The sequence below is a fragment of the Camelus dromedarius genome, chromosome 17 (genome assembly GCF_036321535.1).
Source record: "Camelus dromedarius isolate mCamDro1 chromosome 17, mCamDro1.pat, whole genome shotgun sequence".
In the NCBI taxonomy this organism is placed as follows: Eukaryota; Metazoa; Chordata; class Mammalia; order Artiodactyla; family Camelidae; genus Camelus; species Camelus dromedarius.
Genome location: NC_087452.1, coordinates 31,743,938 through 31,767,854, shown reverse-complemented (window position 1 = coordinate 31,767,854; position 23,917 = coordinate 31,743,938). Strand labels below are relative to the sequence as shown.

Here is a 23,917-nt window from a genome sequence, read left to right as displayed (position 1 = left end):
AGTAGGGAGAGAATATAACCACACGTTTTCAGTACATCATATTATGTAAGAAAGTCCCATTTTCCCTACTATAATTTTTAATTGAATGGAAGATATTGAAGAAGAAGGAAAAAAAAAAAAAGCAGAGCAGAGCCAGCCTGGATCCCTGGGAGCCAGCTGTACTTGCCACCCTGCCTCCCCTATGCCTACAACGCTGTCCTCCCTGGTGGCTGCAGGACGGATGGGATCTTCTCCTCCCTGATCCGGGCGGGGGCCATCGCCTCCGACACCAACAAGAAATGGTACATGTTTGATGGGCCAGTGGACGCCGTCTGGATTGAGAACATGAACACGGTGCTGGACGACAACAAGAAGCTGTGCCTCAGCTCCGGGGAGATCATCAAGCTCACCGAGGTGTGTCCACCACTTCACTCACCCTGCTCCCCTCCACAGCTGCATGGGCCCAGAGGCTGCACCGTGCTGGCCACGCCTCATCACCCTTCCCTTTTGGGCCCACAACTCCATCTCAGGCATTCCCTGCGGCCCCCCCAGGAGCTGGCTCCCAATGCCCTCTGGTCCCCAGGCTCCTGCACCTCGGGCATGACCTACTCAACTGCTCAGCTTCGCCCTTTCCACAGACCCCTTTTCTGTGATGGTCTGAACCCAAGACCCAGATGACCACCCCACTGCAGTTGATGCTGCCTCGTGCCTCCCAGGCCCATTTGCAGCCGTATCAGTCCAGTCTGAGTCAGGCATCCTGGCAGCATGCTTGGAGTCTGTGGGACAGGTGGTACATACCTGGCCGCAGGGACACCTGCCTGGTATGTAAAGGGCAGTTCTCAGAGAAGGAATGGTATTGCCTGTGGGTAAGAGCAACAAATTTCTTGAGTCCTGAGAACACTTGGAAATCAGTGTGATCCTGTGTCCTTGTACACAGGTGTGGCGCTCTGGAGCACAGCACACAGCTTCTATCAGGTTTCCCCGGGGCTCCAGGGACCCCAAAATGCCCTGAACCCAGGCTGACCAAAGGGCTGCCAGGAATCTCCCGACTTTGATTCCTCCTCAGGGCTCCAGTGAAAGCCACATTATCAGCTAAGGGCCAAGGTTCTTTCATTCTCCCCACCCCAGCACTGCTTCTGGCCCATCACCTCCATGGCCTGCTCACTCTCGCAGGGTGGGCAACCCCTCCCCATGGCCCTGCAGCCCTTTCCCTGGCCCTGGGGGCTGGCATCCTGCCTACTCACGCAGTTCATCTTGGTGCCAGGCGATGACCATGATGTTTGAGGTGCAGGACCTGGCGGTGGCCTCCCCAGCCACAGTGTCCCGCTGTGGTATGGTGTACCTGGAGCCCAGCATCCTGGGACTCATGCCCTTTGTCGAGTGCTGGTTGAGGCGTCTCCCTGCCTTACTCAAGCCCTTTGAGGAACAGTTCAAGGCCCTCTTTGTTAGCTTCCTGGAGGTGAGTGAGGCCAAGGTGTGCCAGCCCCAGTGGAGCAGCAGGGCACTGTGGCCACCAACCTCCAGAGCTGGTGCCTATACCCTGCAGGCATCCATCGCTTTTGTCCGGTTGTCGGTGAAGGAGGCGATCACCTCAACCAATAGCAACCTGACCATGAGTCTCCTCAAACTGCTGGACTGCTTCTTCAAACCCTTTCTGGCCAAAGAGGTACGGCTCTGAGCAGGGCTCTGAGCAGTGGGCTGGGGCCCAGCTCCCTCCTGCCCCTCGTCTCTCTTCACCTGAGCAGCCTGAAGGCCCTGAATCCCAAGTCCAACTTCCTGGAAGACAGAAGAATCAGTTCGGCTCACATGGGTCACGGGATGCCCAGTCCAATCTGCTGCAGATGCAAAACTGCAGCAAAGGCCTAGGGATGCTCCTTAGGCCACTCAGTTCTGTTCCTGCCTCTGTCCCCAGGGCCTCAAGAAATTACCTCCCGAAAAGCTGAGTCGCATCCCAGAGCTGATCGAGCCTTGGTTCATCTTCTCCCTAGTCTGGAGTGTGGGTGCCACGGGGGACGGCGCCAGCCGCATGGGCTTCAGCCACTGGCTCAGAATCAAGATGAGAATAGAGAATGTGAGAGGCGGCAGCACCTGGGGTTGGGCTTCAAGATCTAGGATGCGAGGGCTGAGTGCTGGGGCTGTCCCCCAGGCCCAGGCCCCCAGGCACAAGGAGCCACAGAAGCTCCCAGGCCTCACTGCCTGGTTTTTCTCCTGGCCTCACAGCTGACCTTGCTCTTCCCGGAGGAGGGGCTGGTGTTCGATTACAGGCTAGAGGACGGTGGCATCAGCAGCACCAATGACGATGAGGATGAAGATGAGGAGGGCAGACAGGTGACTGCAGGCCTGCCCCCAGGGACAGGACAGGGAGGGCCCCCCAGGGAGGTGGCTGTCCTCCTCGATGAGTAATGGCTACAGAGGGGACACGTTGCTGGCCATAGGTCTCAGGCTGGGGTTATTTGCATCATCTCATGAATCCTCAAAGACCCACAGGCTAGTTGTTATTGTGCTCATTTCCCAGACAAGGATGTTGAGTCAGAATAGTCAGACCCACCTAGTCAGTACCAGAGCTGGACTTGAACCTGGGACTGGGTGATGTCAGAGTGCCTCCCTCCCCAGTCATAGGCAGTGTCTCCCCCATGTTGATACTGAGCCTGAGGATTAATCAACTTGGTCCTACTTAAAAGCCCCATTTCCTCAGGAGCCGGGCTCCCTCAGAGCAAGGAAGCAAGCCCCCACAGCCTGCCTCTGTGTCTCTGTCCCTCTCAGCCATTAAGGGGTCTGGGAGCCTTCCTTCATTCTGGAATCAGAAGCAGCTCAGCCCAGCCCAGGAGGAGGAGGGGGCAGAAAGGGGTCTATAGCGATGGTCACCGCACAAAATCTGCCAGGGTCTCACGGGGCATGTTTGAGTCTAAGCATCAGAACTGCCCCTAGTGGGACATGTTGGTTTGACCACAGTGAGCAACCCCATCTAGGGAGGAGTGCAAGTTGAGTCAGGGCTGTGGGTGAAGAGATTCTTGCAGTTGGGGATGATAGGGGAGACTGGACCAGGTGACCTCTCATCATCCAGGTGATGCCAGCACCCCTGGTTCTGGCCCCACACGCTTGGATAACCTCAGCTAAACAGCAAAGACTTTTTTATTCTGGATTGTCCAGTTTCCAGAGTACCTCCCTTGTGTAGAGACCCACCACTGGAAGCAGCTGGATGCAGGGAAGCCTTCACTTGGGCAGCTGTGTGCAGAGGGAGCCCCTCATTCCTGGTGGTTTGTTCTGGGAGTCCTCCAACCTGTGCGGAGATCGGGGCGTGGGACTTCCTACTTCTATCAGAAGCAGACCCTCACCTGGACTGTCTTGCTAAGGCCCAGCAGTGCAGCTCCTTGTCCTCCTGGGGCACTTGGCTGGGATGCAGGAATGGGGAGAGATTCCAGGCCCACCCCTGTGCCACCTCTGGTTCCAGGTTGCCTGGGTAAAGTGGATGGACTCCTCAGCTTCGTTCACCATGATGCCAGATATAAGCTACTGCGACATCATCGTGCCGACCATGGACACCGTGCAGATGTCCTACCTGCTGGACATGCTACTCACCAACCACAAGCCTGTGAGTGCCCCTGCCATGCCCTGCCTCGCCCCACACCGGGGCCTGGGTCAGGGAGTGGCTGGCCTCCCACACCAACAGGGCGGCAGCTCCTACTACGTGCAGGGCCCTGTGAGAGTGCTCTGACTCCGTGCCCAACCCCTGCTTCCCTAGGTGCTGTGCATTGGGCCAACGGGCACAGGAAAGACCCTCACCATCTCCAACAAGCTTCTCAAGAACCTGCCGCTGGAATATGTCAGCCACTTCCTCACCTTCTCTGCCCGCACTTCGGCCAACCAAACCCAGGACCTCATCGACAGCAAGCTGGACAAGAGGCAGGCACCCTCATTCCTTCCTGGGTCCCGATGTCCCCCACCCTGGCTCAGCCAGCTGCTGTCTCCCCTCCCCTCCCCTCTGCCTAAGGGTGGGCCCTAGGCTCCTTTGCAGACTGCTCTGGAGCCTTCTTCCATCAGGAATTCCTGCTGAGCTCTTCTGTGGGTGCTCACCCTCCCCGGGCTGGCCACTTGGGTGGGGCTTGCTATCCATCTGCCTGGAGGCCAGACACAAGGCGGCCAGGTGTGATGTCGTAGGTTGCTGAGAATGGGATAAGTTGCTGTTCAAGAGGTCCAGCAATTGGGAGGAGGCTGAAGTTAGTGAAGTTAGGGCTTCCCAGAGGCGGAGCTGCCATCCTTGGGATTCCCCTAGGACCTGGAGCCCATGGGTGCTGCGCTCACACGGCTCCACTCCACAGGCGGAAGGGTGTGTTCGGGCCGCCCCTGGGGCGTAACTTCATCTTCTTTATCGATGACCTGAACATGCCGGCCTTGGAGACATATGGCGCCCAGCCACCCATTGAGTTATTGCGCCAGTGGATGGACCATGGCGGCTGGTATGACCGCAAGATCATTGGTGCGTGCCAGCTGGCCTGGGCCAGCGGGGCGGGGCTGGGTGTGCTGGGCAGGGCTGGGCACCTCACCTGTCAGTCACAGGGCCTAGGCCCACAGGACTTGTAGAGGGTCCACGGAAATGTTTTAATTTCTTTTAAACTCAGGAGAAAGTGAACTTTTAGGTCAAAGAACATTTTAAATGTATAATATTAATATATTTGTCTATGTATCAATACTTCTTGTAAATAATCATTTTTAATATTTTTTTAATGGAGGAGGAGGCCCACAAAGGCAAAAGTGCCCAGGGCCCGCAGAAGTCTTCATGTAGCCCTGAGCAGGGCCTTCTGACTTCCTGCCCCCTCTTCAGGAGCCTTCAAGAACCTGGTGGACATCAACTTTGTCTGTGCCATCGGCCCCCCCGGCGGAGGCAGGAATGTCATCACCCCGCGGCTTACCCGCCACTTCAACTACCTGTCCTTTGCTGAGATGGACGGGGTCAGCAAGAAGCGCATCTTCTCCACCATCCTGGGCAGTTGGATGGGTGAGTACTGGGCGAGAGTTGGGGAAGCCGTGGACTAAGGCAGAAGCCGAGGCTGGGTAAGCTAACCAAGGACAGCGGGGCAGTGCTAAAAATGGTGGAGTGGCTGGACCACTGACCTCAGCCATGGCTTCCCCCCTTACTTGGCTGTGTTACCTTTGGCCAATTCATGAACCTCTCTGAGCCTCAGTTTCTTCATCTGTAAAATGGTTGGTAATATGGATGCCCACCACCCATATATGTGAAGATTAAATAAGTAAGACATTGTATGTAGAGCATCTAGCATAAGGCCTGGCACTTGTAACTGCTAGATATATGATTTATACATATGTATACATATGCATTCACCCATGTAAGTACACATACATATGTCAAACGCTAGTGGAAGGGTGTGACTTTTGTAAATCAGGAAAAGCCACCAAGATAGAATGGATAGAGTGGCCCTGATCTTCCATGGGGCTTGAAGAAAAATCTGCCCCAGGATGCACCAGTCTACTTCCCACCTCACATATTCTCTGAACTTTGAACTCCACTTGGCACTATGCCAGGTAGTGGGCGCTGGGAGTCAGGCCTTCCTTCCTCTGACCTGGCCTGCCCTGCCCCCCAGGGCCTATAGGACTTGCCTACATGCCCAGCTTGGGAGTGAGGGTCTTGTGGCTCTGGGTAGGGGGTTGGTCAGTGGCTGCTCTGGGGCTGCCAGCTAGATGCAGCCAGCCAAGGTGGGTGGCAAGGTGTCCACCTAACTCTAAGCCCCATGTGTCTCCCTCAACCCTTTAGATGGATTTCTTGGAGAAAAGAGTTACTGGGAGCCCGTATGTAAGTGCAGGTCCGGGTGGGGCTTGGGAGGGCCTGGGTTGGGTGAAGGCATGGGTTCCAGGGTGAGCCCTGGACTCCAGTTGGATGTGGCTGGGGCTGAGTCCCAGGGGCCACACTGAACCATCCTGAGGGGGCCTTGGGCCACTGCTAGAGCAAAGGTCACCCTGGCACCAACAGCCTTCATAGGCTCGTTCACCAGTTCATATGGCTGCTCAATCCTTCAGTGCCCGGTTAGTGTCCGGCCCATAGTAGATGCAAGATAAATGCCGGTTGAATGCATAAACAAAGGACTGACCAGCCATATGAACAGGTGAATGAGCCTTGAGTGCCCTCCTCACGAGGCCTCCCCAGCATTTATGTCAAACTCCCCAACCCTGGCTCTCCCCAAACCTCTCTCTATACATTTTCCATCCCCTGATCTGGTCAGAGTCTGTCTCTCCACAAGAATGTCAAGTTGTTGGGAGTAGGAGTGTGTGTGCTGGGACAGCCTGCTCTGCCCGGCTCCTCGAACAGTCCCTGTGTTCATGGATGAGCCCCATTCTGGGGCTAGTGAGCCCTCCTGCCCTTTCTTCCCTTTTTCCCTCTTCTTGGGGCTCCCTCTGCCCCAAATTCCCACTGACAGAATTTTGGTTCCCAGCAAAGAATTAGGTAGTTTTCAAAGCACAAGCAAATAGGTTATGTTAGTGGTGAAAATGGAAGGGGGTGATAAGCCCCCAAGGTCATGGCTGAGCCCCAGGCTTCCATGTCCATGGCCGTGCACTCCTGAAGCCCTTGTGGGCCGTGGGACTCTCCCTGCACGTGGCCCAGAGGGGACATTTCAGGTCTGGGACATGGCCCCATAAGGCGAGGCAGTAAAGGCCCCACCAGCACTGACCTTGTTAGTGTCACCAATTCTATGAATGTGTCCCAGTGCCCCAACACATGGACAGGCTATGTCGGTTATAAGGATGTAAAAGAGGGTAGCTCCATGCGAGAGATCCCTCACCCCATGGAGGATTTCAGGAAGATCTTGTAGGGGAGTAGCATCTGAGAGGGCTGCAGGGTTGGAGGATCCAAGCCTGCAGGCCGGGGAAGGGGCATCTGCGGACAGCACAGCTCTGGATCTGCAGGGACTGCACAGGGAGTTCTTCCCCATGTGACCCAGACCCATTCTTCTATTCCCACAGCTGGGGCCCCCAACATCGCCCACTTCACGGATCCCCTCGTAGAAGCCACCATCAAGGTGTACTCCACCATCACCTCCCAGCTTCTGCCTACCCCGGCCAAGTCCCACTACACCTTCAACCTGAGGGACCTCTCCAAGGTCTTCCAGGGCATGCTCATGGCTGACCCGGCCAAGGTTGAGGTGAGGACCTGGTGGGCCCCTTCCCCAGTGTCCAGCACTAGCCCTCACAGTCCTCCTCGGCCCCCAGTTTTAGGCCTTCCTGCCCAAACCCTCCCCAGCTATGATCTGGCCAGGCCCTAGGGCAGGGAGCAGAGCTGGAGACATGCCATGGCAGGCGCCAAGCCCCCAGGAGCTCTGCCTTCATGCAGCTGAGTCCCATCTTGCAGATGAAATCCATGCCTAGAATGGTGGCTGTGATGTGGTCACACAAAAGCAGGAGCAAGGACAAGACAAGGGAGGGAAGGTTCCTGATGGAGGCCCTGGTTGTGAGAAGACTGGGGATAAGAGTGACTGGGATGCCTTCCAGGAACCAAAGGCACCAGGTGGGAGGAGCAGGAAGTGTAGCAGGAAGTGGAGTGTCAGGTGTGCTGGGTGAGTTGGGGCAGGCTCTGTGGGCTGCAGAGGGGCAGCATCCTGAAGATGTGAAGGGAGCCAGGGGGTGGGTGGGAGGCAGATTTGCACTTTGGGATGGGGAGTGGAAGGGACAGTGTGTGTGGAGTCCAGGGTCAAGGGGATAGGGTGAGCAGAACAGACTCCAGCCCTGGCCTTGCCCAGCTCTAGCCAAGGGAGTCGATTGAAGAGCTTGGGGGCTTCCTGAGGGTGGTCAAGTCACCCAGGGAGAGGCAGGGAAGCTGACATGGAGGTAGCAACAGAGACGGGGCTTTGGGAGTCAGGCGAGTGGGGCTTGCTGAATGGTTAGATGTGGAGATATAAGGAGAATCAGGCATTCCTCCCAGGGTTGGGGTTTAGGGAGCTGTGAGGACCCTCAGAGGGGAGAAGTGATGACCAGCTAAAGGAGCCGGGTGCCTAGTAGGCACTTGGCCAGCTGGGCCTGGAGCTGAGGGTGGAGAGGCCCAGGCAGCAGCGTGTGGACTCCGCCATCCATTAGTCAGCAGACACATAGGGCTTTGGCCGAGTCTCGGTGGGGGAGTCAGGCCCAGGTCAGGGCCTCTGATGCTTTGAGAGGGGACTGAGGGTGTAGGGCCAAGGCGGCCACTGATGCTGGGTTGGCCGCAGGACGAGGTGCAGCTGCTGCGCCTGTGGTACCATGAGAACTGCCGCGTGTTCCGTGATCGCCTGGTGAATGAGGAGGACCGCAGCTGGTTCGACAAGCTCCTGGAGAGCTACATGGAGCAGTGGGAGGTGGCCTTCGAAGAGGTCTGCCCCTTCCAGCCCATCCTCTACGGGGACTTCATGTCGCCAGGCTCCGATGTCAAGTCCTACGAGCTCATCACCAGTGAGAAGAAAGTAAGGGGGCCTGCTGGGGCCTTACCCCTAATTCCCTGGGACCTGGGCCCTCTGCAGCCACTGCTAAGAGACCACCATGCTATTATTACTGGAGGGTCAGATGCTGATTTAGAAGGCCCGATCAGGGACTTCAGGCCAGCAATTTCCTTTCTGCGTCCCCGTTTCCTTGCCTGTTAAGTGGGTGCAGTAGGCCCTGCTTGGCCCTTTTCTGAGGGCAAGTATGTGATTCATTTGAGACAGGCTCTGTAAACAGGGACACACTCTATCCATTTGAGGGGCTACCATCCCACCCACAGAGTGGCAGCAGGACCCCTGGGGCCACGAGTCTTGAGTTAAGGTCCCAGGGTGGCAGGATTAGGCTGGAGTGGGTGGGCCTCCTGGTGGTTTCTCCCCACACACACATCCCTTCCTAGTTCCCAGGAGCTCCCATGGGGTTCCAGGTTGCTATATCCTGGTGAGCCCCAGAGAAAGCAGGTAAATCTCTGACCCTGACTCTCAGGCCTCTGTGTGTCTGACAAGTCAGGCCTCATTCGGGTGGACCTGGCTTCTTAAGGCCCACCACCCCTCTGCACAGAGAAACAGGGCTGGCTGTGGGAGGGGGTGTGCTCCCTGTTGGGAAGGAGCTTGTGCATGGGGACAGAGGGAGGACCCAGCTCTCCCCATTCTGCGGTCGCCCAGATGATGCAGGTGATCGAGGAGTACATGGAGGACTACAACCAGATCAACACAGCCAAGTTGAGGCTGGTCCTCTTCATGGACGCCATGAGCCACATCTGCCGCATCAGCCGCACCCTGCGCCAGGCACTGGGCAATGCGCTTCTGCTGGGTGTGGGCGGCAGCGGCCGCAGCTCCCTCACGCGGCTGGCCTCCCACATGTGAGGGCCCTCAGGCATGGTGGGCAGTGGGTAGCTGGTGTCAGACTGTCCATTCCATCCATATTCTGCCTTGAGGCAGACCCACCCAGCCATGGGCTTCTGGAAGTCCTGAGAGTGGAACCTGGGCTCCAAGGAGAGGCAGCAGCAGTGCCCTGTGGTCCTGTGGGGAGGAGTGGGGGGCCACAGGCATCCAAGAGGGCTTCCTGAAGGAGGTGGCCCTGGGTCTTCTTTCTGAATCAGAGCTGGGAGTGTGGAAGGGAAGGGTATTCCAGGCAGAGGAAGTATCCTCAGCAAAAGTCTGGAGGCAAGAGAGTAGGTTCAGGGCTGGGAGAGTCTGTAGTCTGCCCAAGATGGGAGCAAGATTCTGGATGGCTGGGGCGGGGCGTGGGCACCACCAGCCTCTCAGCCTTTGGCCTCCAGCTCTGGCACACCTCCACCCAAACACCTGTTTCCAGGGCCGAGTACGAGTGCTTCCAGATTGAGCTGTCCAAGAACTATGGCATGACTGAGTGGCGTGATGATGTCAAGAAGGTCTTGCTCAAGGCTGGTCTGCACAGCCTGCCCATCACCTTCCTGTTCTCAGATACCCAGGTGCCACCACCATGGGCAGTGGGCAGGATCAGGGGTGGGCTGGATACAATGCACCCCAGTGTGGCATCCTGGAAAGTGGTCAGTTCTTCCTGCCCAGATCACTGTCAGTCAGGGTAGATCTTGGGAGGAATGGCTAGGACTTGGGGGAGGGGGCCAAACCCAGCCTGGCAGAGCTGGGGGCACATAGATCATTGTGATGCCCCAAGGGTAAAGAAGGCCCCTGGCACCATGGCTGACCACGTGCAGGACCACACTCACTGGTCAACGGTTTCCCACCTCCGGGACCACAGGACTTGTGCCCAAAGTGCTGTGCCCACAGCTACACTCTTGAGGGTGGCTCCCTTTTGAGTTCTGTTGGCATGAGGCCTCCTCCCAGGTCTGAGAGGAGAGGTATGGGTCTGGGGCCTCAAGACAAATAGGGCAGCACTTAAACCTGGCTGGTGGTGGGGACTGGCTGAAGCTGAAGGCCCAGAAGCTGCCCTGCCCTGGGCAGGGGCTCCTCTGCTTCCAGCCCTGTATCTACCCCTGGGCTCCCCTCATGTGGTCAGGCAAGTAGGGTGCCCTCTGGCGCTGGCCAGGCCCTGGCCATGTGAGATGGGCGAGGACCTACCTGTTCCTGCCTGTGACCTGGCTTCCTCCTGTGAGTAAACGGAGGCACAGGGAGGCCTGGTGAGTGAGGAGGAAGACGCCACATCTCCCACCCAGCACCCAGGGCCCTTCCATAGCCGAATGGTGATGTTCAGAGTCTCTGCCGTAGGGCAGGCCTAGGGCGAGTGCTAGACCACAGCTGGTGAGTCACTTATTTGACCCTGGGCTTCTCTGAGTCTGAGGTGCATGGTCTGAGAATAGGGCTGCTGTGCAGGTCCAGTGAGACCACCATCATGGACCTTAACACCCAGGGGCCGTCATCAAGACTCAGCTCCTCCATCCTTGTCTTTCATCAGATTAAGAATGAGTCTTTCCTGGAAGACATCAACAATGTCCTGAACTCAGGTGACATTCCCAACCTCTACACTTTGGATGAGCAGGACCAGATTGTCAACACCATGCGGCCCTACATCCAGGAACAGGGCCTGCAGCCCACCAAGGCCAACCTCATGGCCGCCTACACCAGGCACATACGCAGCAACATCCACGTGGTACTGTGCATGAGGTACAGGCAACTGTCACAGCCACACAGGGACAACGGGTTGGGCAGGGCTGCAGCTGGACCTGACGCCGGGGAAAGTGGCCTGGGCCTGGCCACCATGCCCTTGGGTCCAGGCTGCTGTGCTACTGTGTTCCAGCAGCCCTGGGTCCTGGTTCCTGGGGGTGTAAGTCAGGGTCTCGGGGCCTCATTTAGACCCCGATCCCCCAGCCCCATTGGAGAGGCCTTCCGAGCTCGCCTGAGGCAGTTCCCCTCCCTGGTCAACTGCTGCACCATCGATTGGTTTAATGAGTGGCCGGCAGAGGCCTTGGAGTCTGTGGCCACCACGTTCCTGAATGAGATCCCGGAGCTGGAAGCCTCCTCCAAAGTAACTGAAGGACTGGTAGGTCTCTCGGTGAGGAGCAAGCCTTTGAAGGGAACTGTTTAGGTTTGGGCTTGGGGTCCCCAGGGCCTGATTGAGAGTCCCAGGCCCAACACTGATGGTAAGTTTTTGGGCAGACAGCTTTACCTGTCTAAGCCTCAGTTTCCTCCTCTGTATAATGGGAGTGTCATAAGGTTGTCACAATGATGTAGGAGGCTGGGCATACAGTTACACAGTCACTGTTTATCTTATTCCCTGAGGGCTTTGTGGCAGCTGTCTTCAAAGACCCCCCTGATAAAACCGAGAGATCACAGATTGGAGGTGGGGGGCTAGATTTGTCTTGTCCAAGCTGAGAAAGTGATGGTCACATGAGGACCAATAGCTAGGGTGAGCCTATTTCTCCCTGGCTGTGCTGAGGCCTTGGGCCCTCCCTCCCCCCAGATCCATCCTCTGAGAGGGGCCCCACCTTAGGGCTTTCCAAAAGAGGCAGGTCATGGTGGCTGTGACAAGGGCACTGGGCCAAGGGCTGGGAGACACCTGGGTCCAAGTTCAAAGCCAACTCTGCCCTTGACAACTGTGTACTTGAACAAGCCCCTTGATTTCTCTGGGTTGTGGGATTTTTATCCACAGAATAAGTGACCTTGACCAGCAGGTCACAAGGATCACAGGAGAGAGTGAGTGTTAGGGGCATTGAGGTTCCTGCACATGGCTCCCTCCCCAGGACCAGGCTGCAGTGGCTTCAAGGGCATCATCTCTGCTGCGGGCTCTACAAGGCTGGCATCAGTGGTCTCCTTCCCCACAGATTCAAGTGTGTGTGTATATCCACCAATCGGTGGCCAAGAAGTGTGTCGAGTACCTGGCTGAGCTGGCCCGCCACAACTATGTGACCCCCAAGAGCTACCTGGAGCTGCTCAATATTTTCTCCATCCTCATCGGGCAGAAGAAACAGGAGCTGAAAACCGCCAAGAACCGCATGAAGAGTGGCCTTGACAAGGTGGCCCAGGGTGGGGCCTTGTGGGCAGTGGCTAGTTGCCTGTGGTTCTGCCCACTCTGTCTCAGCCCTGGCCCTGGAGGTCCATCCTAGCCTTTCAATTGGCAGCCCACAGTGTTTAAATGTGTAGCTTCCTTCCTCGCCAAAAGAGCAAAAGCTGCAGGCCAAAGCAGGTCACCCCACAGATTTTCAAGGGACTTCCTTCCTCTGGGGTCCGCTGGGCAACCTGGGGGCCACTCAAGCTGCTGGCCACAGCCTCTCACTCATGAAACCCCCTCCAGGCCCAGCTCTCTCTCTGGTCCCCATTACATCTTATTTCCTCTCCCTGCCCCTCACTCCCCAGCTGCTACGCACTTCAGAGGATGTGGCCAAGATGCAGGAGGAGCTGGAGGTTGTGCGCCCCCTGCTGGAGGAGGCTGCCAAGGACACCACACTCACCATGGAGCAGATCAAGGTTGGGGGGTGCTCTGGGAGCCCTCTCCCTGATGGCTGGCTGCATCTGAGGATGCTCGACATCTCCACGCAATCACAGGATTGATAGCTGCCCGGCCTCTGCAGATTGCTTGGCCTCTTGATGCCCAGTTCCTTCATTCAGTCATGTGTTTATCCAACAAAAGCTTGCTCAGACTATCCTATGCCGGGCACTGTCCTGGGCAGGGGACATAGGGGTGAGCAAGACAGACAAGTCCAAACCCCGATAATCACAACATGGACCAGTGGCAAGGCTGTCACAGGCAGCCATGGAGAATCTGCCTGAGTCTCCCTCTGAGGTCCTCTGAGTCTACACGAGGGCCCCCACATTCTAGGACCAGTCCCCACAGCTGTCGGCACAGGTTTGCATATTCTTGATGGCAGCTCTCTGGCAGAAGCTGTCACGTCCTGCTCTACAAAGTCAGGAGATATATTTGTATTGGGATTTTTCCATGTATTGGAAAAAATTCTATGTATTTTTATATGTATTGAGATTTTTCCAGCAGACAGAAAGAAAGAGTCTTGTGGGAGGACCCCCTTTCTCTATCTTGCATGGAGGTGCCCTGTGGGTTTAGGGGGTCCTGCCCGTGGGGCGGTTATGCTGAAGCATGTGAAACCCCTCCAAGCCCCATGCCAGGCCCATGGTGAGTACTTGGGATTGGAAGGGACTCCAGATCTCCCTGGCCTGTCACAGCCTAGAGGGCCCTCAGAGAATAGGGCATTCCAACCCTCATTCCCTTCCATCTGGGGAGACTGAGACACAAAGAGGAGACAGGGGAGGGGGACACACCTGACACTGGCCACCAGCTGGGCCCTCCCTGCCTCTGGTCCCCAGATGGACACAACCATTGCTGAGGAGACCCGGAATTCAGTGCAAGCAGAGGAGATCAAAGCAAATGAGAAGGCCAGGAAGGCACAAGCTATCGCCGACGATGCCCAGAAGGATCTAGATGAGGCTCTGCCAGCCCTGGACGCTGCCCTGGCCAGCCTGCGCAACCTCAACAAGAATGATGTGACTGAGGTGGGCAGCTGGGCATCTTCCAGGCTCCCCTTGGCATCCCTCCCTGGTGCCCTCTTGGGTCCTGATCTTTCCCTCTGCACATCCCTTGGGGGTCATGTGCCAAGAGGTGAGTGCAGAACTAGGGCTTGAACCCAACTGCCTGCCCTTACTTCCGTGTACCAGCCCCCAGGGCCTGGGCAGGCCCATGGGGAGGGCTTTGGGCCCTGAGAAATGAGCGTCCAGGACTTTGTGGCCAGACCTGGGTACCTGGGGAATAGTAGATGCCACAGGCTAAGGCATACATCAGGGGATCCCCCGGCATGCCCTTCGTCTGTAGTGGCAGGGACCTGGTTGGTGGAGCCCACCTGGTCTGGCGGCGCCCACCTGGTCTGGCGGCTGTCCCTGCTCAGGGCTACCCACTCTGTGATAGACCTCCCTCTCCCCAACTCTTGGCCCGGCCTGCAGGTACGTGCCATGCAGCGGCCACCCCCAGGTGTGAAGCTGGTCATAGAAGCTGTGTGCATCATGAAGGGCATCAAGCCAAAGAAGGTCCCTGGAGAAAAGCCTGGCACCAAGGTGGATGACTACTGGGAGCCAGGCAAGGGGCTGCTTCAGGACCCCGGCCGATTCCTGGAGAACCTCTTCAAGTTCGACAAGGTGAGCAGGCCAGCTACCTGACCAGCCAGGAGTGGGTAAGGGCAGCACCCAGTCAGGCGGGGAAGCAGGGAGAGAAGCCCCCCCAACCCCAGTGCTGGGGCCTCCATCCTGTCTCCCTGTGCCTACAACACACACAGCCCTGTGGCCACAGAGCTGACTGGGACCAGATCCCCGCTCAAAGGAATTCTCTCACTGGTGGGGGTAACAGACCCCCCAACAGATGAGTATTGAGGAAATCAGGACTTGGGAAGGCTCATAGGCATCACCCACAGTCACTCAAAGGCTCCACAGCCTGGGGATTCTTTCTTGTGCACCTTCCTCCCTACCACCCCTATGACCCTGGTTAAAACCTTCACTGGCTACCTCAACACCTGAGATTTCGCTTCCCCTGTCTGTCTCTGGATTTCTCTGTCTGCCTGTCTGGGGCACTCAGCACACACGGGCATGTGCTCTCACAGGGCTGCTTGTGGTTAGGTCAACCTGGGGCCCACGGCCCTCTTGGAGGGCTTCTCTCCAGCCCAGAAATTAGCTAGCGGGCCTGTCCCACATAGACCACCGCCCACCACCATGTATCAGTATTAGAGCCCCAGGCATATCCCAGGCCGCACTGGGTGGGTAGAGACAATGGCCCATCTCCGTGGCAGGTGGACCCCCTACAGACTTTCTCATCCCTCTAATTAAGCCCAAATCAGGAGGCTCATGGCCAGTGCTCAAGCTTCTCTGGTCCCAGGCTCTGACCTCTGGGAGCTCAGGAACAATGCAGATTTCTGGGCTCATCCTGAACTACAGAGTTGAGTTCTCCCAGGACAAGAGCCCCAAGGGAATGATGGGCTCTCAGGGTGGGGATTACTACCCTTGAACGTGAGCCCGTGGTTGGGCATCAGAACCACTCAGTCCTCTCTACACTTGCCAGGAAGCAGCTCTTATCTTTAAGTGGGTTTTAAATAGGGTCTGTGTATTATCAGATCTTAAGGCTGTATTGTTGCTTGAGGAGGAAATCTCCAGTCGTATTATCTGAAACCTTGGAACACAGAAGTTCCTCTTTTGGCCAGCCTTTCTGGGTTGTGTTTATTCCCTAGGGAGATACCTGTGCCGAGGCCTGCACGGGGCATGGGGCACAAAGGCAGGGTCAGGGTATCCCTGAGCAGGCCCCACAGAGCCCTCTCAGTCCTCCCTGGGAAGCAGCACCTGAGCTCACAGGTTCCATCCCCAGGACAACATTGGGGAGACGGTGATCAAAGCCATCCAGCCATATATTGACAATGAAGAGTTCCAGCCGGCCGCCATTGCCAAGGTGTCCAAGGCCTGCACCTCCATCTGCCAGTGGGTGCGCGCCATGCACAAATATCACTTTGTGGCCAAGGCTGTGGAGCCCAAGCGGGTGAGGGCTGGGTAGACCTGGGGGGCAGGGGAGGGGGGTGCAGGCTCCCCTGGGCACTGGGCAAGCTGGCCCTGTGCCCTCTGCCCGCAGCAAGCCCTGCGAGAGGCCCAGGATGATCTGGAGGTGACACAGAGGATCCTAGAGGAGGCAAAGCAGCGCCTGCATGAGGTGGAGGATGGCATTGCCACGATGCAGGCCAAGTACCGAGAGTGCATTGCCAAGAAGGAGGAGCTGGAGCTCAAGTGTGAGCAGTGCGAGCAGCGGCTGGGCCGCGCTGACAAGGTGCGAGTGTCCCTCCAGGCAGGGCCTGCAGGTGTGGTCTGCCCCCGATGGGCTGGAAGGGCCCAGGTGGTTGGGGGTATTCCTGGGGTGGCTGTGCACACTCCTTCCCCAGCCACCTTGGGGACTGCACCAGGCAGGGACACAGCCCCCCGGCCCAGCCTCCCAGAGCCCATCCCACTGGCTGCCCCTGCAGCTCATCAATGGGCTGTCAGACGAGCGGGTGCGCTGGCAGGAGACGGTGGAGAACCTGGAACACACGCTTGACAACATCTTTGGAGATGTGCTGGTGGCTGCTGGCTTTGTGGCCTACCTGGGCCCCTTCACGGTAAGGAGCCCCTAGCCTTGCCTGTGAGAGCCTCACCTCTCAAAGAGTCCCAGCCTTGAGGCCTCACCTCCACAAGGCGAGGCTTGAGGGTGGCTCTTTTCTCACTCATCCAACCTGCACTTATCAGGCTCCCCATCTGAGCCAGGTACTGTTCCAAGCACTGTGTATATGGCAGTGCACGAAACAGCCAGAAAACCCTGGCGGGGCTAGCCTTCCAGAAAGAAGTATGAGCTCACACCTCTGTGCTTGCTGGGTGCCTCTCATTCAGTCCTCATAGCTGCCTAATGGGTGGGCATTGCTGTTACTATCCTTGTTTCACAGATAAGGGGCTGAGGATTATGGACGCCAAGGAAGTTCCAGGATGCCCTGGAGCTCAGGCATCTGTTTCCACAACTGAGCTCTGGCACAGCTGCCTAGTGCTGGGTGCAGGGGGAAGTGGGAGGGCATCTCGGGAGTCATAGTGGGGTGGCTCTGAGTCTGGCATCTCTCCAGGGCCAATACCGCACAGTGCTCTATGACAGCTGGGTCAAGCAGCTCACGACCCACCACATCCCACACACCTCAGAGCCCACACTCATCGGGACGCTGGGGAACCCGGTGAAGATCCGCTTGTGGCAGGTGCGCACCCTGGGGGGCTGGAGCAACTGGGCTGGGCCTGCAGAGTGGTCCAGGCTGGGCCAGGGGCTCCTGCCTCCCTCCCGCCCTCATTCCTGGGTCTGCTTAGAGATGGCTTCCCTTAACCCACCCAGGGCCAGTCAGAGGGTAGTGGGCAGGAGAGGAGAAAGCTGAGCAGAGTGTGGCATAGATACTGGCTACCTGTGGGCTTGTAAGAGTTAGGGGTCAGTGGGAGAGCAGTGTCCAGAGTGAGGATTAAGAACTCCTGTCCAAGCTAGACCCTGAAGGACAGGTAGAGTTGGCCCCAGGAGAGAACCAAGAGGCTGCAGGCAGAGGCCAAGTATGAACATGGGTGGGGAGGGCAGATGGGTGGGCTCCACAAAGATGGTCTGACTGCACGAGGATGCAAGAGGCAAAAGGAAGAGAGACCCAGCCAACAGGAGGGAGACAGTTCCTGGGGACTGAGACCTTGTGTACATTGTCACCTGTCCCCACCCTCAAGGGGGTGCAGTGTGGAGGGGGAGACACAGCTAAAGCACGAGGTTGGGAGTAGCTGATGGCCTAGCTGCCCCTGCTGTGTGAGACCCCCAACCCAGTCCGGCACCTGGTCCCCCGCAGATTGCTGGCCTCCCCAATGACACACTGTCAGTGGAGAATGGGGTCATCAACCAGTTCTCCCAGCGCTGGACCCATTTCATTGACCCTCAGAGCCAAGCTAACAAATGGATCAAGAACATGGTGAGCCCACCCTCTGGGTGCCACCACCCCACCCTTCAGGGCTTAGCAGGTGCATGGGGAGTGGCTGAGCCGAAGGCTGGCTCTCAGCCCCCACCGCCCCGACCCACTCCCACACCCACAGGAGAAGGACAGTGGGCTGGATGTGTTCAAGCTGAGTGACCGGGACTTCCTACGCAGCATGGAGAATGCCATCCGCTTTGGCAAGCCCTGCCTCCTAGAGAACGTGGGCGAGGAGCTGGATCCCGCCCTGGAGCCCGTGCTGCTCAAGCAGGTGGGCCCGCTGTGGGGGGCGGGCGCGGCCCCCTTCCCCCGCCTCACTGCTGGGGCCCAGGCCACAGTGCTTGCCCATCCCACCCGCCACAGACGTACAAACAGCAGGGGAACACAGTGCTGAAGCTGGGGGACACAGTGATCCCCTACCACGAGGACTTCAGGATGTATATCACCACTAAGCTGCCCAACCCACACTATACACCCGAGATCTCCACCAAGCTCACCCTCATCAACTTCACCCTGTCGCCCAGGTAAGCCTCAGTGCCCCGGGCCCCCACGAGTCAGCTCTGCTTTGGCCTGCCTGCCTGTCCCCTCCCACCCCCAGGCCAGGACTCATCGGGTCTTCCCACTCAGAGGCTCCGCCAGCTTCCTCCCAGGCACCCTGCACTCCAGGCTTTTCTCCCTCCTCTATCAACTCCCCTTACTTGCCACCATTTCTACCCCCAACTCAATCTGATCCCTGGTCAGGACCCCACCCCCAGTCTCCCTGGCCAGCACTAGCCCACCTCGTCCAGGTACCCTTTCCTTACCACTCAGTCCTTGCTAGACCCTTGACCACTCACCCCTAGTGCTGCCTGGAGCCCTGACTGGGGCATACTCTGACTCCCTGCACCCAAGCCCCGTTTCCTGCCCTTGTTGCCCTGAGCCCAGGGACTATGGCTTTTGCTGGCCACCCACACAGAGCCCACAGGCCTGCTCTGTGCTAAGGCCTCCATGCCAGTGGTCACTGTGACTCTCTCCTAAGACCAGGGGGTGAAAAATCCTTAACGCCTGTCCCTCCCAATCACCCACTGCCCCCTCCTGCTGAGGGAGTTTTTCAGAGACCCGAGCAGCTTACACATTCAACTGCCTGGCCTCTGCTGGGATTCTAGACTGCTACCTGAGGTCTCACTGAGAACTGGTCACTTTGAATCAGGCTCTGCATTAGCCCTGCAGCCTGAGACAGAGGCTAGGCCTCCCAGGCTGACACCAGCAGGGATGTGAGCTCTTGGAGCCCCAGGAGTACAGGTTGATAGGTGAGCAGGCTCAAGGCTGGCCCTCCAGGGCCCATCAGATATTACAGACATGGTGTCCCCTGCCCCTGGCAGTGGCCTAGAGGACCAGCTGCTGGGCCAGGTCATTGCTGAGGAGCGGCCCGACCTGGAGGAAGCCAAGAACCAGCTAATTGTCAGTAATGCCAAGATGCGCCAGGAGCTAAAGGACATTGAGGACCAGATCCTGTACCGGCTTAGCTCCTCTGAGGGCAACCCTGTGGATGACATGGAGCTCATCAAGGTGTTGGAGGCTTCCAAGATGAAGGCTGCTGAGATCCAGGTCAGCCACTGCCTGCCCACCCCTGCCTGCCTCTTCCTGCCTCTCCCTGCCTGCCTCAGGCCTCACCCCTGTCCCCGTGCACCTCTGCCTGCTGCTCTTTGCCAGGCTACCTGGGCCTGACTAGCACCCCTCTACTGCACCCCCAGGCCAAGGTCAGGATTGCAGAGCAGACAGAAAAGGACATTGACCTCACGCGCATGGAGTACATTCCTGTGGCCGTCCGCACCCAGATCCTCTTCTTCTGTATGTCTGACCTGGCCAACGTGGACCCCATGTACCAGTACTCCCTCGAGTGGTTTCTCAACATCTTCCTCTCAGGCATCGCCAACTCAGAGAGGGCAGGTAGCTTTGGCACAGATGCACATGTTGACACAAACACCAGGCTCCAGCCTGGCACAGATGTGACACACCTGGACATGTTCCTAAAGTGGGGACACACATAGACTCACACCCCCGCTCACTTGTACACACCCTCATATCAGACACTGCATAAGAACACATATGCCCCTCCTACCCTCTTCAGGACCCCTTTTGTGGGAATGCCAAATGTCCCACGGGGGTGTCCAGATGGCCCCTGCAGCTGTTGGGGAGATGGGCGGGGCGGGTCCCCTGGGATCTCGCTTCCCTCCCCTCTCCTGTCCCTGCCGTCATCTGTCCGCCCCGCAGACAACCTGAAGAAGCGCATCGCTAACATCAACCGCTACCTGACCTACAACCTCTACAGCAACATCTGCCGCAGCCTCTTCGAGAAGCACAAGCTGATGTTCGCCTTCCTGTTGTGTGCCCGCATCATGATGAACGAGGGCAAGGTCAACCAGGTGCGTGACAGAGAGGAGGCTGCAGGCTGGCCACCCAGGTCAGCCTGCCAGAGGAGTGGCCCTGTTCAGGGCCTGGGAGAACGGGGTGGAAGGGAAGGGAAGGCCAGGCTAAAGGTCACAGCAAGAACAGAGGGGCAGAGGCCCCAAAACTGTCCCTTGCTGGAGAACAGCCAGGAGGCCCCAGGTTCAAGGTGGCCCAGCAGGTCCTGTGCATAGGCCGTCTCAGGGCCTTGAGAGTGCAGGTGAGCACAGATGTCCGAGCTGCCCACCACACAGTCTCTTGAACCCCAGGTATTTCACAGTGCACTGGAAAGCACTGACCACGTAATGAGAGCGACAGTCACCACTGCTGAGTCCTCACTGTGTGCCAGGCAGTGGGTTCAGGGCTACACTCTCACCTACCCCTACAAAACCCCCTGGAAAGCAGAGTTCTGATTCTTCCTACTTTCCAAATGATGAAACTGAGGCTCAGAAAGATCAAATCCTTGGCCTGTGGGTACACAGCCAGGAAAAGGTGAAGAGGTGACACTAACTCAGACCTGTCCAACTGCCACCCCAAGGGGACTCCATTTCTCTGGCTGAGGGTGGTAGGGGGGCACTGCTGTGTGGGGTGCTGGAGGCAGGCCTCAGGGCTTGGGCGCTAGCCTCCCCCATCCCTTGCCAGAGTGAGTGGCGCTACCTCCTGTCCGGGGGCTCTGTCCCGGTCATGAGCGAGAACCCTGCCCCGGACTGGCTGTCAGACCGGGCCTGGCGAGATGTCTTGGCACTCTCCAACCTGCCAGCCTTCTCCTCCTTCGCCCTGGACTTCGTGAAGCACCTGTCAGAATTCCGGGCCATCTTTGACAGCTTTGAGCCCCACCGGTGAGCTGGGGCCCAGGGCACAGCTGGGTGAGCACATCAAAAGGGTGAGACGCCAGGAATAGGCCTGCCCTGGAGCCTTCTCTGAGGGGCCACCCAGGGTTGCCCTGCAGCTGTGGCTACATCTCTTCCATATCCCTGGCTGGGTACCTCTGGACACCCCACTCTCCCCTGCTGTCCAGCAAGCAGAGTCCCTGTGGCCAGTGCCTTCCTACCAGTCAGCTCTCAGGGAGCCGTGGGCACTGTTGCAGGGAGCCCTTGCCTGGCATCTGGGACCAGTACCTAGACCAGTTCCAGAAGCTGCTGGTCCTCCGCTGTCTACGTGGTGACAAGGTTACTAATGCCATGCAGGACTTCGTGGCCACCAACCTGGAGCCACGCTTCATTGAGCCCCAGGCAAGTGCTGCCAACCAGCATCTTAGATAATCCCCACCCTGGGTCCTGGCTGCACCTGGACAGATCACTTTGCAGCCTTGGTTAGGCCAGGACTCCTAGCCACTCCCAGAAGGCTCTGGGAGGTTCCAGGCCCCACCAGCATGCCCCTCTGGGACCTCTCTGGGGGCCCCAGGATCACCCTCCCTTTCCCTAGTCCCCTATCCCTGAGAAGCTATAGGTGGCCCCAATATCTCTCCCTGCCCTGCAGACAGCCAACCTATCGGTAGTGTTCAAAGACTCCAACCCCACCATGCCCCTCATCTTTGTGCTGTCACCTGGCACTGACCCTGCTGCTGACCTCTACAAGTTTGCCGAGGAGATGAAGTTCTCCAAGAAGCTCTCTGCCATCTCCCTGGGCCAGGGCCAGGTAAAGGCAGGCTGGGCAGGAGGAGTGGGGCTGGCTGGCTGAGCCAGCTGCTCCCCCGCTACTCAACACTCCTGTCCTGACAGGGTCCTCGGGCAGAAGCCATGATGCGCAGCTCCATAGAGAGGGGCAAGTGGGTCTTCTTCCAGAACTGCCACCTGGCACCGAGTTGGATGCCAGCCCTGGAGCGTCTCATTGAGCACATCAATCCCGACAAGGTGCGCCAAGGGAATACCAATCTGCCCGCCCAGGACTAATGAGGTTGAATGAGGTCATCCCGCAAAGCACTCAGCCCAGTCCTGTGCACGCAGTGGGCTAGGGGAGTACCACACAACGTGCATCAACTAGATTTATCTTTCCAGTGCCCTCCCAGGTTATTGTTACCAGTCGTGATGTGACTTGCCCACGGCCACCTGGCACAGACCAGTGACCCTGGGACTTGCTGAAGCCCATATGATTAACCAGTGGTCCGTGCAGCCTGGCCTGGCCCAACCCAGGGGTGGAGTCAGGCTGAGGGTGGCCCAGGGTCCTGGGGTAGGTGGGAGCCTGGTGTTGGGGCAGCCACCAGGGACGAGTGTCAGTGCTCATGTGGAGTGTGGCCACCAGGTGCACCGGGACTTCCGCCTGTGGCTCACCAGCCTGCCCAGCAACAAGTTCCCAGTGTCAATTCTGCAGAACGGCTCCAAGATGACCATTGAGCCGCCACGTGGGGTCAAGGCCAATCTGCTCAAGTCCTACAGCAGCCTCAGTGATGACTTCCTCAATTCCTGTCACAAGGTGAGACACACTCGGCGTGTGCCCCACCCTACCTGCCTCGCTTCCAGCCCCTCCCCTTATGCCCCCTATCTTCTGTCCCCCACCTCCTGCAGGTGATGGAATTCAAGTGCCTGCTGCTGTCTCTGTGCCTGTTCCATGGGAACGCCCTGGAGCGTCGTAAGTTTGGGCCCCTGGGCTTCAATATCCCTTACGAGTTCACCGACGGGGACCTGCGCATCTGCATCAGCCAGCTCAAGATGTTCCTGGACGAGTATGACCACATCCCCTACAAGGTGGGCTGGGGACGGGTTGGGGATGGGGGGCTGGGTGCCTGCGGGGCCTCACTCACCCACCCACCCACCCAGTAGGTCCTCAAGTACACGGCAGGGGAGATCAACTATGGGGGCCGCGTCACCGACGACTGGGACCGCCGCTGCGTCATGAACATCCTGGAGGACTTCTACAGCCCCTCTGTGCTCTTCCCAGAGCACAGCTACAGCGCCTCGGGCATCTACCACCAGATCCAACCCACCTACGACCTCAACGTGAGCACACACCTGGGTGGCCTGCCAGGCTGGGGTTGTGGGGTGCCATGAACACCTGGGTGCTGGGAGACCTGGCCCTGCCCTCCAGTAGCTCCTTTTCATTGACTGATCCCCGGAGCTCAGGTTTTGTGGGGAGAGGCAAACTCCAGCCTCTCAGCCCCTGCCTGAGGGTAATTACTCTGTAAAGAAGGAGGGTGGCTCCTCTGATTCTGCCAGCAGAGGCGCTGAGGTGGTAACCAACCCAGACCACACGATCAGGGAGGGCTCCCTGAGGAAATGATGTTTCAGCTAAGATGTGTGAGGAGCAGGCAGGGCAGGGTGGGGCACCGCAGTGTAAAGGGCCTATGGCAAGAGGGGCTGTGATAGGTTTCAGCAGCTGAATAAAGAAGCAGGATGCTGAAGGTCCTACTGTATGGCACAGGGAACTATAGTCAATATCTTGTAATAACCTATAATGAAAAAGAGGTATACATATATTTAACTGAATCACTATGCTACACACCAGAAACACAACATTGTAAATCAACTATATTTCAATTTTAAAAAAAGGCAGCAGAATGCTGCACAGCAGGGAAAAGGGGGCTAGGAGGGAGCAGAGATCATGGAGTCCCAAAGGTCCCAGGGAGATGTGTAAGGGTTGCAACCAAGAGTGACGTGTCAGGGATGGGCTCAATTGTAGGGCCACCCTCCAGGCTGAGGG

The 23,917-nt window shown here is 57.8% G+C and overlaps 1 protein-coding gene across 1 annotated transcript in view; it reads left to right on the top strand.

Annotated features, from left to right (window-relative positions):
- The window catches only part of DNAH1 (dynein axonemal heavy chain 1), a 70,829-nt gene that overhangs the window by 44,409 nt on the left and 2,503 nt on the right, over nucleotides 1-23,917 (top strand). Inside the window, exons 36-72 of the mRNA XM_031470469.2 lie at nucleotides 216-393; nucleotides 1,244-1,438; nucleotides 1,526-1,645; nucleotides 1,892-2,050; nucleotides 2,200-2,307; nucleotides 3,431-3,571; nucleotides 3,722-3,882; nucleotides 4,299-4,456; nucleotides 4,802-4,975; nucleotides 5,750-5,788; nucleotides 6,955-7,133; nucleotides 8,190-8,420; nucleotides 9,099-9,295; nucleotides 9,751-9,886; nucleotides 10,831-11,039; nucleotides 11,244-11,415; nucleotides 12,197-12,388; nucleotides 12,729-12,839; nucleotides 13,692-13,877; nucleotides 14,322-14,513; nucleotides 15,727-15,894; nucleotides 15,985-16,176; nucleotides 16,370-16,501; nucleotides 16,994-17,119; nucleotides 17,735-17,854; nucleotides 17,976-18,125; nucleotides 18,218-18,378; nucleotides 19,216-19,441; nucleotides 19,588-19,783; nucleotides 20,108-20,259; nucleotides 20,924-21,120; nucleotides 21,369-21,513; nucleotides 21,761-21,919; nucleotides 22,003-22,134; nucleotides 22,523-22,693; nucleotides 22,786-22,965; nucleotides 23,041-23,217. Of these exons, the coding sequence (XP_031326329.1) occupies nucleotides 216-393; nucleotides 1,244-1,438; nucleotides 1,526-1,645; nucleotides 1,892-2,050; nucleotides 2,200-2,307; nucleotides 3,431-3,571; nucleotides 3,722-3,882; nucleotides 4,299-4,456; nucleotides 4,802-4,975; nucleotides 5,750-5,788; nucleotides 6,955-7,133; nucleotides 8,190-8,420; nucleotides 9,099-9,295; nucleotides 9,751-9,886; nucleotides 10,831-11,039; nucleotides 11,244-11,415; nucleotides 12,197-12,388; nucleotides 12,729-12,839; nucleotides 13,692-13,877; nucleotides 14,322-14,513; nucleotides 15,727-15,894; nucleotides 15,985-16,176; nucleotides 16,370-16,501; nucleotides 16,994-17,119; nucleotides 17,735-17,854; nucleotides 17,976-18,125; nucleotides 18,218-18,378; nucleotides 19,216-19,441; nucleotides 19,588-19,783; nucleotides 20,108-20,259; nucleotides 20,924-21,120; nucleotides 21,369-21,513; nucleotides 21,761-21,919; nucleotides 22,003-22,134; nucleotides 22,523-22,693; nucleotides 22,786-22,965; nucleotides 23,041-23,217 (6,022 nt within the window). The remainder of the gene's footprint in view (nucleotides 1-215; nucleotides 394-1,243; nucleotides 1,439-1,525; nucleotides 1,646-1,891; nucleotides 2,051-2,199; nucleotides 2,308-3,430; nucleotides 3,572-3,721; nucleotides 3,883-4,298; nucleotides 4,457-4,801; nucleotides 4,976-5,749; nucleotides 5,789-6,954; nucleotides 7,134-8,189; nucleotides 8,421-9,098; nucleotides 9,296-9,750; nucleotides 9,887-10,830; nucleotides 11,040-11,243; nucleotides 11,416-12,196; nucleotides 12,389-12,728; nucleotides 12,840-13,691; nucleotides 13,878-14,321; nucleotides 14,514-15,726; nucleotides 15,895-15,984; nucleotides 16,177-16,369; nucleotides 16,502-16,993; nucleotides 17,120-17,734; nucleotides 17,855-17,975; nucleotides 18,126-18,217; nucleotides 18,379-19,215; nucleotides 19,442-19,587; nucleotides 19,784-20,107; nucleotides 20,260-20,923; nucleotides 21,121-21,368; nucleotides 21,514-21,760; nucleotides 21,920-22,002; nucleotides 22,135-22,522; nucleotides 22,694-22,785; nucleotides 22,966-23,040; nucleotides 23,218-23,917) is intronic.